Source organism: Labeo rohita, chromosome 19 (assembly GCF_022985175.1).
Source record: "Labeo rohita strain BAU-BD-2019 chromosome 19, IGBB_LRoh.1.0, whole genome shotgun sequence".
Taxonomy (NCBI): Eukaryota; Metazoa; Chordata; class Actinopteri; order Cypriniformes; family Cyprinidae; genus Labeo; species Labeo rohita.
Window position 1 is genome coordinate 21607553 of NC_066887.1, and position 12963 is coordinate 21620515.

The 12963-nt window shown below is 38.0% G+C and overlaps 1 protein-coding gene across 3 annotated transcripts in view; it reads left to right on the top strand.

Moving 5' to 3' along the window:
• The window catches only part of LOC127182042 (ephrin type-A receptor 7), a 172467-nt gene that overhangs the window by 89361 nt on the left and 70143 nt on the right, over positions 1-12963 (top strand). For all 3 annotated transcript variants that reach the window (XR_007829843.1, XM_051137136.1, XM_051137137.1), the window contains exon 4: positions 10542-10697. Coding sequence is in view for 2 of the 3 variants with exons in the window: in XM_051137136.1 (XP_050993093.1) it covers positions 10542-10697 (156 nt within the window). In the remaining variant the exon portion in view is untranslated. The remainder of the gene's footprint in view (positions 1-10541; positions 10698-12963) is intronic.

Genomic DNA, 12963 nt, shown 5'->3' on the forward strand with positions numbered 1-12963 from the left:
GATCAACGGGTTGAAGGTCCAAGTGGCGGTTTCAATGCAGCTTCGATGGGCTCTACATGATCCCAGCTGAGGAATAAGAGGCTTACAGTATGTAGCTAAACGATCGGTCAAAAGTATATAATGTATATACTTTTTAACCACAAATGTTCATCTTGCATTAGCTCTGTGCATCTATCACTTCACGCATTATGTAATCACATTGGAAAGGTCACTCCCTGTTACCATTACTAACAATAAAATGCGGTGTTACTATAAATTATTATATTATTATAATTTTATTTTTCAGTTCATCTGAATGGACGCGCTACATGTAAACGATATTCTTTGCTGTATTTTACTGTCAGTTCCTTTGGAATTCTTCAGCTTTTAAGAACTGCTGGTTTCTCCAGTAGTAGGCGGAACTAATGCACAATCGGCAATCTCATTGGCTGGCCTATTATCGCCCAGTTTTGATTTCAGCAAATCAGTTTGAGCGAATGCAGACAACATGATTAATATTCATGAACCCAGCAGCTCATTAATCCTTAGTGCGTTCTATATTGTTATTAGTAGTAGAATTCATATTAGTTTTGTTTTCTTTTGAGTGTTATTTTTAGTTTTTTTCACTTTTTTTTTTCAATAGAAACACTAAATTACAAACAATATCTTAAGCACCACCACCAGTCCTAAGTTTAGTCAATATGACAAATATGCATTTATACATGGTTATTCTAAAGTTCTAATTACTAAAGTTTAATGCTAAATTATCGTAATGTCATATTATAATGCTTGACTGACTGATGCTAAGTGTACATTCAGATATTTAAAAACCTGTGCCAAGCTTTATATCTGGAGAGTAAACTAAAATCATTATTCATTCATTTCATTTAAATTTCATTCTTTTAATATATTTAATATTGAGGAATCCAAGTTGTTTGACATACTAGATTTATTTTATTTTTCATTTATATATTTATTTATTTTTTTAAAGTAACACAATAGTTACTTTCCCTGGTAAATAGTTACTTTTAAAATGATGTAACTCAGTTACTAACTCAGTTACTATATGTGAGAAGTGACTAGTACCTATAACAAATTACTTTTTTAAAGTAATGTGCCCAACACTGGTCATGTGTGACCTTTCCAACGTAACTATGTAATGGGAGAAGTTGAGCTAGTGCAAGCATTTGTGGTTTAAAAAGTATATACGTTTTTATTTATTTATGTATTTATTTATTTTTTTAAATGACATTGTTTCGCTCGATAAGACTCTTATTCCTCAGCTGGGATCTTGTAGAGCCCATTGAAGCTCCATTGAAACCGCAGTTTGGACCTTCATCCTGTTGGCATCCTGGAATGTTTTCCTCAAAAACCTTTCTTTTCAACTAAAGAAAGAAAGACATGAACATCTTGAATGACATAGGGATAAGTAAATTATCAAAAAAAAAAAAAAATATTCTGGAAGTGAACTAATCCTAAAAAACTTGGCAGGAAATTGGTTCTCCAGGCCACTCCTGGTCTATACTTTCCCCTTCTTTCCCTTCCTTCCATCTGTCCTTCACCTTTTTCTTTTATTCTCCTCTCTTTTTCTATTTCTTTTCCCGTCTTTGGCACTAAGGTCAGATGTCAAACTTCTAGCTTTGGGTGGAGGTCAATGGGTTTTCGCATAAATGTCCATTTGTCCATGCATCTTGGTTTGCCTCATATCCTTCCTTCCTTGCTTTCATTTCAACATCCCTCTTCCAATATGCACACTTTGATTATTCTGCGTGGCGTAATTGTGCTGTGGTACTTGGCAGAAATATCTGTTATCATTCTTGACCTCTACACCATTGATCATGTAAATGTGACCAGCCTCCAGACATCCGTCTGACTTCAAAAAATGGAAATCAATCAACAAACACGCCTCTCATCTTTTGTATTATAATTAAATTGTCGGCTTTGCTGCTGACTAGCTTGTTCAGAAGCATATGTTTATACATTTTACAGCAATTTGTTTGTAAGGCTTGCTGAGTCTTTTGCGTCTGCAAAACTTTGAAGGATGACTTATTTTCCACTTTGCTTTATCACTCAATGTTCAAGCTGAGCCTTGCGCCCTAGAAGCAAAAGGGGAAAATGAAAAAAAGAAGGATCCATTACCTGAGCTAACAATAAGGAGTGGTGTTTGTTTGAGGCTCCAAATGTGCCCAACCTGTCGTGCTTAGATATTTCTGAGAGATGTTGCAAATTTGCCTGCATCTCATTCGCTAGCCCGCTCTCATTCTCCAAACCCAGCATCCTCATCAGTCGGACACCCTTCAGTGATTCAGAAACGAGGTTTTACTTTTTTTTTTTCTCTTTTCCATCTCTCTCAATTTCTTGAGTGCTGCACCTGAAATTGCTTTGACATTCAGATGCAAACATAACCATTGACACCAGCCTGATGGGTTTGGAATGCAAATGGACAGGACTCTCTCTCCTTTCCTTTCTGCTTTCTGATCTCATCCCTCTCTCCCGGCCTAATGAGGGAAAACTGATAGCTTGCTTTTTCAGATCAGGCAGACGTGGATATGGGCATGTTGAGATTGGGGTTTGAGGGGACAGGGGTAATGTCACCGAAAGCCTACAGGAAATCAATTTCACAAGTGCCGTCTCCCCACTGTGAAACGCTACCCTGCTGTCTGCAAGAAGCAAAAGTGATACAGACAAGTCAGTTCTGTCGCACTCTCACAGGAACACGTGAACACATTAGTACACTTATTTAATGTTGCATTGGCGCACTAGATTTTCCTTTCCCTTTTTCCTCTTCCTTCCTTCCATCTTTCCTTCCTTGCTTACTTCTCTTTTTTACTCTATTTCAGTGCTTTTTCTTTCTGCCTGCCATCCTTCTCTACTTGCCCTTCTTTTCCTATTCCTTCCTTCCAAGTTTTCCTCTTGCTTTCCTCTGTTCCCCTTCATTTGTTCATTGCCCCCTACTTACCACTCACTTGTCCTATTTTCCTTTTTCTTGTCCTCCTTCCAACATTTTAACTTTCTTTTTCTTTTTCCTTCCTTATATGGAGTGGGTAATATGACCAAAATCTTTTATCACAATGTAGTAATTTTACTTCACGGTAACAATGTATATCACAGTATAGTTATTTTTGCTTTAAAAAAGATCGCACATTTTCCAGAATTCTTATCACCAGTGTCAGTATCACAAAAAATAATACTAGTCTAAATTAAAAACAAAAAAACTCAAGCTCACTGGGTCAGTCATAAGGGTCAGTTTTTTTAAATTAAGTTTCATACATCATCTGAATAAATAAGCTTTTCATTGATATGGTTTGGTTTGTGAGGATAGGACAATATTTGGCCGGGATACAACTATTTGAAAATCTGGAATCTGAGGGTGCAAAAAAATCTAAATATTGAGAAAATCGCCTTTAAAGTTGTCCAAATGAAGTTCTTAGCAATGCATATTACTATTTAGAAATTAAGTTTGGATATATTTACGATAGGAAATTTACAAAATATTCTCAAGGAACATGATCTTAATATCCTAATGATTTTTGGCATAGAAGAAAAATCGATAATTTTGACCCAAACGATGGATTGTTGGCTATTGCCACAAATATACCCGTGCTACTTACGCCTGGTTTTGTGGTTGAGGGTTACGTTTAGTTAAAAGCAATAAAAGATTTTTTTTTGTCTTTTGTTGTTTGATTAACATAAATAACAGAACTGCCCGGATCCAATATACTGTTACACATGTGTTTTCTTTCTCAGTTGTTTGCTTTCACTTAAGACCTAAATTACTGTGTTTACAAGGATACTTGCAGAGATTGGTATTTGTACACATAAGTTTGTGTATTTAACTGTTCAGGGTCTATAAAGTGGAAAAAATAACTGTGTTCAATTCTCCCATGCTCTATGAACACAGTCTTCACGTACCTTTCTGACAGAGCTCAAAAACAGTCTCTCAGACAGTGTGTGCATTTAAAATGAGTTCTCTTTTGCTACTGCTTGCATTTAATCAGCTTAGCATCACTAGTTTTTAACCTGCAATGCTTGAAAACACAAGGAAACGATACGTTTTTGTGACCGCGTAGCACAGCAACGAGACGATAGTCCAAAATCTCTACCGGTTGGCATATTAATCGTTTTAAGCGGTATATCGACCAATCCCTAATTCCTTACATCTTTTTCCTCTTCCTTTGTTCGCATCCTCTCATCTTTTCTTATTTCTTTTTCTCTTTTTGTTTCCTTTTCTTCTGTCTTTGACCTTTCCTTCCTATCTTCTGCCCATCTTTCCTCCCTTCTCATTTTCTCATTTTCTGTCCTCTTTTATGTAGTTCTACTGTACCTGTGTTACAATGATCCCCAGGCTCTTCCATGAGAAATTACACATGTGCACGTGTGAGTTGAAGTGGACTATAATTTGTTAACGCAATGACCTGAATGCTCAAGTTTACGTGACAGGAGCATCGTGCACACATGTAGCGATGCCTGACTCCTCTCGGATCTGCTCAGCCCCTGTGCCTCTCCATCAGGGCCTTGGGCTTGGGCTCAGCTTTGGACATTTACAAATCTCCTCCGGACTTGGCTAAATGAAAACCATCCATCAGAGGTGACAGGAAGCAAACAAAGCCCCAACATTAGCTGCTTGGACGCTTTTGATGATGTCATAAGCCTCTAGAGGTGGGTGACCTAACGTGGTTCATTGGGGAAGCAAGGGAGTGCAAGACCAGTAGATCAAGTGAGTGTGCAAACCAACATGGGTTGACAGAATTCTTTTACACAGGAAGGGTGTGAAAGTCCTAGATGGTGAGCGAAGGAGGTTGGTCATTGACTTCATAGCAGATTTCTGTTTTAATACCAGAGCTGCATTGATGAGGATTGATCAGTGGTGGCGTAGGAATCCATGGCTGGGATGCGAGCCCCATGAGGCAGAGCTCGGATCATTCTTGGCCTGATTAGGATTAGGGCCGAGCAGTGTAATGTCCTCTAATTCTGACTCTTGTCCATGGTTTTTCTATTGTTCTGTTGGGAGAGATAAGCGGCATTGAATTTGAGAGTGTGAGAGGAGGGATTTGGGGGAGAAAGTGAGAGGCTGAGAAAGAGGATAAGAGTAGGATACAATGGAAATAAAAGAAGAGTGAAGAAAAACGGTGAGGTGTGTTAAGAGGATCTAAGATATCAGAATGAATGTGATGGACATGCAGAGAAAGAATCTGTCCAGTCTTGACACCCTAAGGGTGCCTCCTTTGTCTCTCTCCAAATCCTACTTAAATGGACCAGTTTGAGTGATTTATGGCCATCATGTTAACCATAACTCAATTTTTCTGAGGAAAATGTGAGTGGTTATTACTCTAAATTATATATATTATACAAATTGGAATGCATGAAACAGTCACAGAACCACTGCATTTTAAAATAGTTCACTTCCAGAACAAAAATTTACAGATAATGTACTCACCCTATTGTCATCCAAGATGTTCATGTCTTTCTTTCTTCAATCGTAAAGAAATTGTTTTTTGAGGAAAAAACCATATAGTCGACTTCTAAGGTGCCCGCAAGTTTAAACTTACAAAATGTAGTTTCAGTCCAGCTTCAAAGGGCTCTAAACGATCCCAGATGAGGAAATAAGGGTCTTACCTAGCGAAACAATCATTCATTTTCTTAAAAAAAAAATTAATTTATATACTTTTTTATTTCAAATGCTCCTCTTGTCTAGCTCTGCTATGCACATGCATACACTGTGCAGTCCCGTGCAAGACAGTTAGGGTGTCGAAAAACTCCAATCTCTTTTTCTCCCCTAAATTCAAAATCGTCCTACATCACTGTCTTTGCGCGTTCACTTCTGCAACGATGTAGGATGATTTTGAAATTGGAGGAGAAAATGAGATGGGAGTTTTTCAACATAGCCTAACTGTATTGAACCGGAATGCACACGCAGTTACGCAGAGCTAGATAAGATGAGCATTTGAGGTTAAAAAGTATATACTTTTTTTTTTTTTTTTTTTTTTTTTTGGCAGAAAATGACTGATCGTTTTGCTATATAAGACCCTTATTCCTCGTCTGGGATCATTTAGAGACCACTGAAGCTCCATTGAAACTGCATTTTGGAAGTTTGTGGGCACCATAGAAGTCCACTATATGGAGAGAAATCCTGAAATGTTTTCCTCAAAAGACATAATTTCTTTACGACTAAAGAAAGAAAGACATGAACATCTTGGATGACAACGGGGTGAGTATGTTATCTTTGTCTATCTAACTGCTATCTCTAGCAGTTTTTTACATAAACTAGATATAATTTCTAGATATCATTTCTAAATTTGAAGCAAAAACAAAATGGTCAGACTTTGCTTTGTGAAATTATACTACATAAAACCTCTGAACGAAACAGAAACGGCAGATGTACTGAATGAGACACAAATTCACTCTTTGTCAGCAGGTGGCGCTTATGGAACAGTGGCAATATAGCATTTCCTTGGTTACTGCTGCAAACAAAGCAGTGCTGTGCTTTTAAATACTGCATTAATATGTATTATATGGAGGTATGATAAAACGTAAATACCATCTAAACTTTTCTGAAGACAGTTCCCCTCAGAGATACATTTATGTCTGTTTTACAAACATTCTAAATTATAAACATCCTAAAGACATCTAATAGACGTCTATTTGACATCTGATAGGAAATGTCTCATAGACATCCCATAGCAGACACTTTCAAAAATATGTCTTCCAGATGTAAATGCAGACGTCAGATAGACGTCTCTGTGATGTATGTGTGCTGTCAGGGTTAGTTAGAAGTGTATTCAGTTAACAAGGATCTCTTCTCAATTCATGATGCTGTCTACGTTGCGTATGCCGTTTTAAAAAAAAACATATGCATAATTTAACCCTGTTTACAGTTTGAAGCGGTATATCCCCCAGCACTACTTTTAGCACGTTGGTAGGGTATTTTGGGTGATTGCTACAGTAGGTGGTTACTTACCTGAGTAAGTAGAAAGCCCACACATAAATCTCTCTAGATTTCTGTTCCCAAGTATATTTGATTTTGCTGCTGATGCCAGACCACTGAAGGTGATTGCTTATGACATTTGAGATTTGCGAAAAATAGCTTTTTGGGGTCTGATTAATGCAAAGGCCATATCAATGTCACTATAATCACTGCTGCAAAATGCACAGAAAAACCGAATGTCAGTTACCTGTGCAACTTGAACAGGATATTATAGCCCTTTTAAGCCCAATGGTCTAAATTGTCACAGGAGCGTGAAGAGCGCATGATAGGCAGGACCTTTAAAATAGACCTTTCACTCCTTCATTTATGTGGATTTATTCCATTCGCAAGGGATTCTTCATAAATTGGAATTAGCAGCATTGAGGCAGTGATCTGAATATGATGACATGAATTATTGATTCCCTGACAGCTGCTTGCAAATCTAGCCTGACATTTGGAAATAAGACGGCATGGAATTATGGCCCGAAAATAATGAAGGCCATTTGTGTCGAGACGAGAGAAGGAGAGCAAAGCAAACGTCTTTTTGGACTTATTAATATTCATTAATACCTCCTGTCAGAGCACCATTGAAACAATTCATTGCTCACGTTTACTGTGTTATGTTCTTTATGATTTATTGATGTGTGTTTGAAAGAGCTGGGTGCTCTGATTGCTCATACAAAACCAGATCATTGTCACAGAGCGTCAGTGATATTTTATTTCCAGTGTTGTTTTTCCTCGCCTCGCAATCCTTCTTTCCTTAATTATCTAAAAAACTGCACTTACCAAGTAGTCTTTTTGTATTAAACTCTTTCTTATGGAAATTTGGTATGGTCGCACTACCTATGCTGTGTACTCTCTTGAATTAATTGCTTCTGTTTCTATTACCCTCATTTGTGAGTCACTTTGGATAAAAGTGCTTGGTAAATGAACAAATTTAAATGATTTGTTTGTTCTCCATTAGACTATAAATTGTGCGTAATTTTAGGTGATAAAATGAGGCATAAAATTAGGCCTAAAAATTGCTTGTATATGCTATACCTCCTACATCCAAAAGTGTAATTCTGAAAGCCTGCTCCCACAGGCCTCCTTTCCCTGTAGATATTTGGCATTTACCTTTATGCTGGAGTCTATGCAACCTGGACCCCTGGCGCGACTTTTTGCTCGATCTGCATTATAGTTCCTTGTGGCACTATAGAGCCAATCATCTCATTGGTTTCTGTGAAGCAACCCCTGCTGATGCCACATTAGATAAATTGATCCATATGTAGCCAGCTGGTCTGTTGTGGAATTAGAAAAAAAAATAGGATCCCTGGGAATTTCTATGTAATGTCAGCAGATATGGGTTGTAATCTCATTCCCTTCAGTGTGTTTGGCTTTAGCCGCCTTCAGTCGGCTGTCTGTTTTTGCCACAGTCCTCCCGGCAGTGGTAAAGTGCATTGCAGTTTAAAGTCAGGTTGTAAAGACAGCAGCAAAACAAACAGTGGCATACAAACACAGGTTTGATACCATGAAATCTGCAGTCATTTTTATTAGTGCTGTTTGCAGGAATTAATCTGACAAGGCATGAGATTGGTGAGCTTTGCTTTCACATTTCATACATTATCATACTAAGATGCGCTTGCGTTTTGATTTGTACCCATGTATGTGTTCTGTATGAATAGATTTATATGCCATATCACTTGTTTTGGTGTGTGTTCCCATTGTCTGTTTGATTTTGCTTGCCTTGCTGGAAAACAGGACCGTATGTGTGTGCCTGGGTCATTTTGTGCATGTGTGCGTCTCTGTGTATCCATGTGTGTATTCATTGTTTTTAATGACCCTGGCAATGCGTTAAGACAATGATTAAGTGATGTGTTCCCATTTGTAAGCTGCTTTAGATAAAAACGTATGCTAAACGTGTAAATGTAAACACGAATGATTGTTTAATAAACCAAAATTTGGGGTACAGAAAAATGGATGGATGGGGTTGAGTAAAAGTGTGTATAAATGTAGGCACAATACTCATCATCTAGAGGTTTGTCAAGTTTCTTTAAAGCAAATTAGTTCACTTCGTGGCCATCTTAGCAATGAACTCTGGCGATATAGATGCAATTTAAAATTTCCTGAGTAATTTACTCACCCCTAAGTCATCCAAGTTGTTCATGTCTGTCAGTTGAAAAGAATTTTTTTTTGAGGAAAACAATGGGTTGAAGGATCAATGGGTTGAAGGTCTAAATTGTGGTTTCAAGGGCTCTACACGATCACATCTTAAGAATAAGGGTCTTTCATGTATTTCTTTCTTTAGTCGTAAAGAAGTTGTTTTTTGAGGAAAACATTTCAGGATTTCTCTCCATATAGTGGACTTCTATGGTGCCCATGAGTTTGAACTTCCAAAATGCAGTTTCAATGCAGCTTCAGTGGGCTCTAAATGATCCCAGACGAGGAATAAGGGTCTTGTCTAGCAAAACGCTTGGTGATTTTCTAAAAAATAAAAAATATATATACTTTTTTAACCACAAATGCTCATCTTGCACTAGCTCTGCAATGCGTATCCGCCACTTCACGCATAAAGTAATCATGTTGGAAAGGTCACGTAAGGTTAGTTCTTCATCTGTGTACTCTGGTTCAAGAAGGTAGGCTAGGGCGAAAAACTCCATCACATTTTCTCCTCCAACTTCAAAATCGTCCAACATCGTTGGTTCACTTTTTTTTTTTTTTTTTTTTTTTTTTGTAAAAGGCATTTGACTTTCTTTGCATGTTTGCTTTGTAAACACTGGGTCGGTACTTCCACCTACGTCATGCTTGACCTTTCCAACATGATTATGTAATGCGTGAAGTCGAGCTAGTGCAAGATGAGCATTCATGGTTGAGAAGTATATACATTTTGTTTTGTTTGTTTTTTTAAGAAAATGACCGATTGTTTCCCTAGATAAGACCATTATTTCTCGGCTGGGATTGTGTAGAGCCCTTTGAAGCTGCATTGAAACTGCAATTTGGACCTTCAACCCATTGATCCCCATTAAAGTCCACTATAATTTCGACTGAGAAGTGTGACGAGTGGGGCGGAGCCGAGAGCTGTGGAAACGGAACGAGGCCGGTGGAGTATAATGATAATGAGCGACACCTGCGCCCCACTCATCACAAGAAGCTGAGATTGAGAATACCATTAAGATGCAGGACTTTCTTTTCTTTCCTGCAGCCCCCATATTGAACACTGCAAATCATTGCACAAGTGCTCTGTCCCCTCTTGCAGTTGTTGTTCACGTTCACAGCAGTTACTTTCCAAATGTGAGCTTCCATCACTTATTGCTTGTACAGGCAACAAATAGCCCCTTAATCATGTGTAATATGAACCTCATTAGTTTCAAAGGATTTTATTCCGGAGGCACAGTGGCATGTGAGGTTTTTTTCCCCCCTCTTCAAGCAGCATATAATACTCCCAAGTGGATCTTTTATGTTGGCTAACAAGGTCTAAAGCCATGTGCTCTTTTCTGGTCTCAGGTTGTAAGTAATGCCATTTTTCAGGCTTGTATTTAATTCTACCGCTAGAAGCTACAGGTTTTGTTGTCTCAGAGTCTGTAATGGATTCTTTGCTGTGTGTTCTCTCTTTTGCCAGCCTGTCCCCCGGGCACCTACAAGATGTCGTCACGCCAGCAAGAGTGTTTCCCGTGTCCGGCTAACAGCAAGGCTGAAGAAGAGGGCTCTGTGCTGTGTGTGTGCGAGGACGACCACTTCAGAACTCCACTGGATCCGCCATCCGCACCATGTACACGTAAGACAGTCCACTTCTGTGTGGGGTGAAAGCTTGTGTGTGCATTGGATGTGTACTTATTTGTGCACAGGTATTTATTTATGTGTGTTCTCGTGTTTGTACAATCCAATCCTGTTGATTCCTGGTTTAATTTTGTTTACAGCGGGGTTTAGCGCTGCCAACAGGGATGCTATGTTTGTTGTTTGTACAGTTAGTTGATATATGGTAGCAATTTAGTTTAGGGACCAATTCTCACTGTTAACTAGCTGCTTATTAGCATGCATATTGACTGTTTATTAGTATTAATACAACAGATATTGGCCTAATCCTGCAAGACCTTATTTTTAAAGGGATCCTTCGTTCAACACGTTGAATGGAGTTATTTTAGTTTTCTTTGCGCACAAAAAGTATTCTTGTAGCGTCAGAACATTGTGGTTGAACCACTGTTCTCATATGGACTATTTTAACAATGTCCTTACTAACTTTCTGGGCCTTGAACGTGGTAGTTGCATTGCTGTTTATGCAGGGTCAAAAAGCTCTCAGATTTCCTAAAAAATATCTTAATTTGTGTTCTGAAGATGAACGAAAGTCTTGCGGGTTTGGAACGACATGCGAGTGAGTAATTAATGACAGAATTTTCATTTTTGGGTGATCATTTTCTTTCCTAGCTTAATATTAATTACTTTATTAGCCATTATTAACCAACTATAATCCAAACATAGGTTGATTTCACTGAAAATTGCTCCAAAAAAGCAGCGTTGTCTCAACTAATGGTGTGAGTTTAAGGAGGGACTATCTGTTTGCTGACCAGTGGCTGACGTGGGAGTGAAAACCATTTCCAAAACAATCGTTATTTTTGCGATTCTGTTTAGTGGCACAGAAATCACACACTTAACCTTTCAATTCTTGTGTGACCAGCCCTTTATTCTGGGCTGAATGAGTCTCTGAGTGCTTATGACTTTTATTTACACTGTTAATTACTGTATTGATTAGGCTGCTGTTGTATGAGGGAGAGAAAGACTCTGTGATTGTGTTAATTATAGTATTGATTCTACAGTCAGTCTTATGAGCAGATGCCACCAGTTTATTATTGTGTGTGTAAGAGAGAGAGAAAGAGAAATGTCTATAATGACTAAAGACGACAAAGAATTGAAAGGAGCTGACATGATATGGATCCATTACTCTTCTGTGTGTATTTCATATGCTGTTCTGTTTTGGTAATGTGCCTGTGTGTAGGTGTGTGTATGTGCTAACATAAGTGAAAAAGCACTGCTCTGTGTGGGTGTGTGTGTGTCCTGTCTTGTGGCGGATGTATCCTGACTGCAGCTGTTCCCCACCGCTCATGGCCACACGTGGACCCCGTTGCATAAGCCTTCAGAGCCTTTAATAAAACAACGCTTCTTGCACACATCTAAATTATTCCATACACACACACTCACGCTTGAGCGTTTGCATTACAATTTCATTCTCATCTGCTGTATTGGAGACAAGAGGCTCTGGAAGCCTAGATTTCAAAATTAAAACTTAACAAATGCATCTACAAGGAAGCAATCAGGCGCTCAGGAATGCTGTGTAGCATCAGTTATGACCCGCTTTTGATTAATAATGTTTCATACTTTTACTTGGTTCCCACAGTTCATTCAGATGAATTCAGAGTCCTTAGGTGGAATTTATTGGAAGATAAATGAAAGAAATTGCAAGCAAATTTGCAATGTAAAATAATTTTAAATAATATAATATAATACAATATAATAATATACAATTGAGGTCAAAAGTTTACATACACCTTGCAGAATCTGCAAAATGTTGTTTATTTTACCAAAATAAGAGGGATCATACAAAATGCATGTTGTTGTTTTTTTTTTTTTTAGTACTGGTACTTAGTTTACATAGAATCCACAAGAGAAAATAATAGTTGAATTTATAAAAATTGACCCCTTTCAAAAGTTTACATATGCTTGATTCTTATTACTGTGTTGTTACCTGAATCCAATTTTTTTTTTTTTGACGGTTTGTTTATTGATTGTTGTTTATGAGTCCCTTGTTTGTCCTTAACAGTTAAACTGGCTGCTGTTCTTCAGGAAAAAATCCTTTTTGTCCCACAAATTCTTTGGTTTTTCAGCATTTTCGTGCATTTGAAACCTTTCAAACATTGACTGTATGATTTTAAGGTCCATCTTTTTTACACTGAGGACAACTGAGGGACTCATATGCAACTATTACAGAAGGTTCAAATGCTCACTGATGCTTCAGAAGGTAAAACAAAGCGGGGCTGAAATTTTTTTGA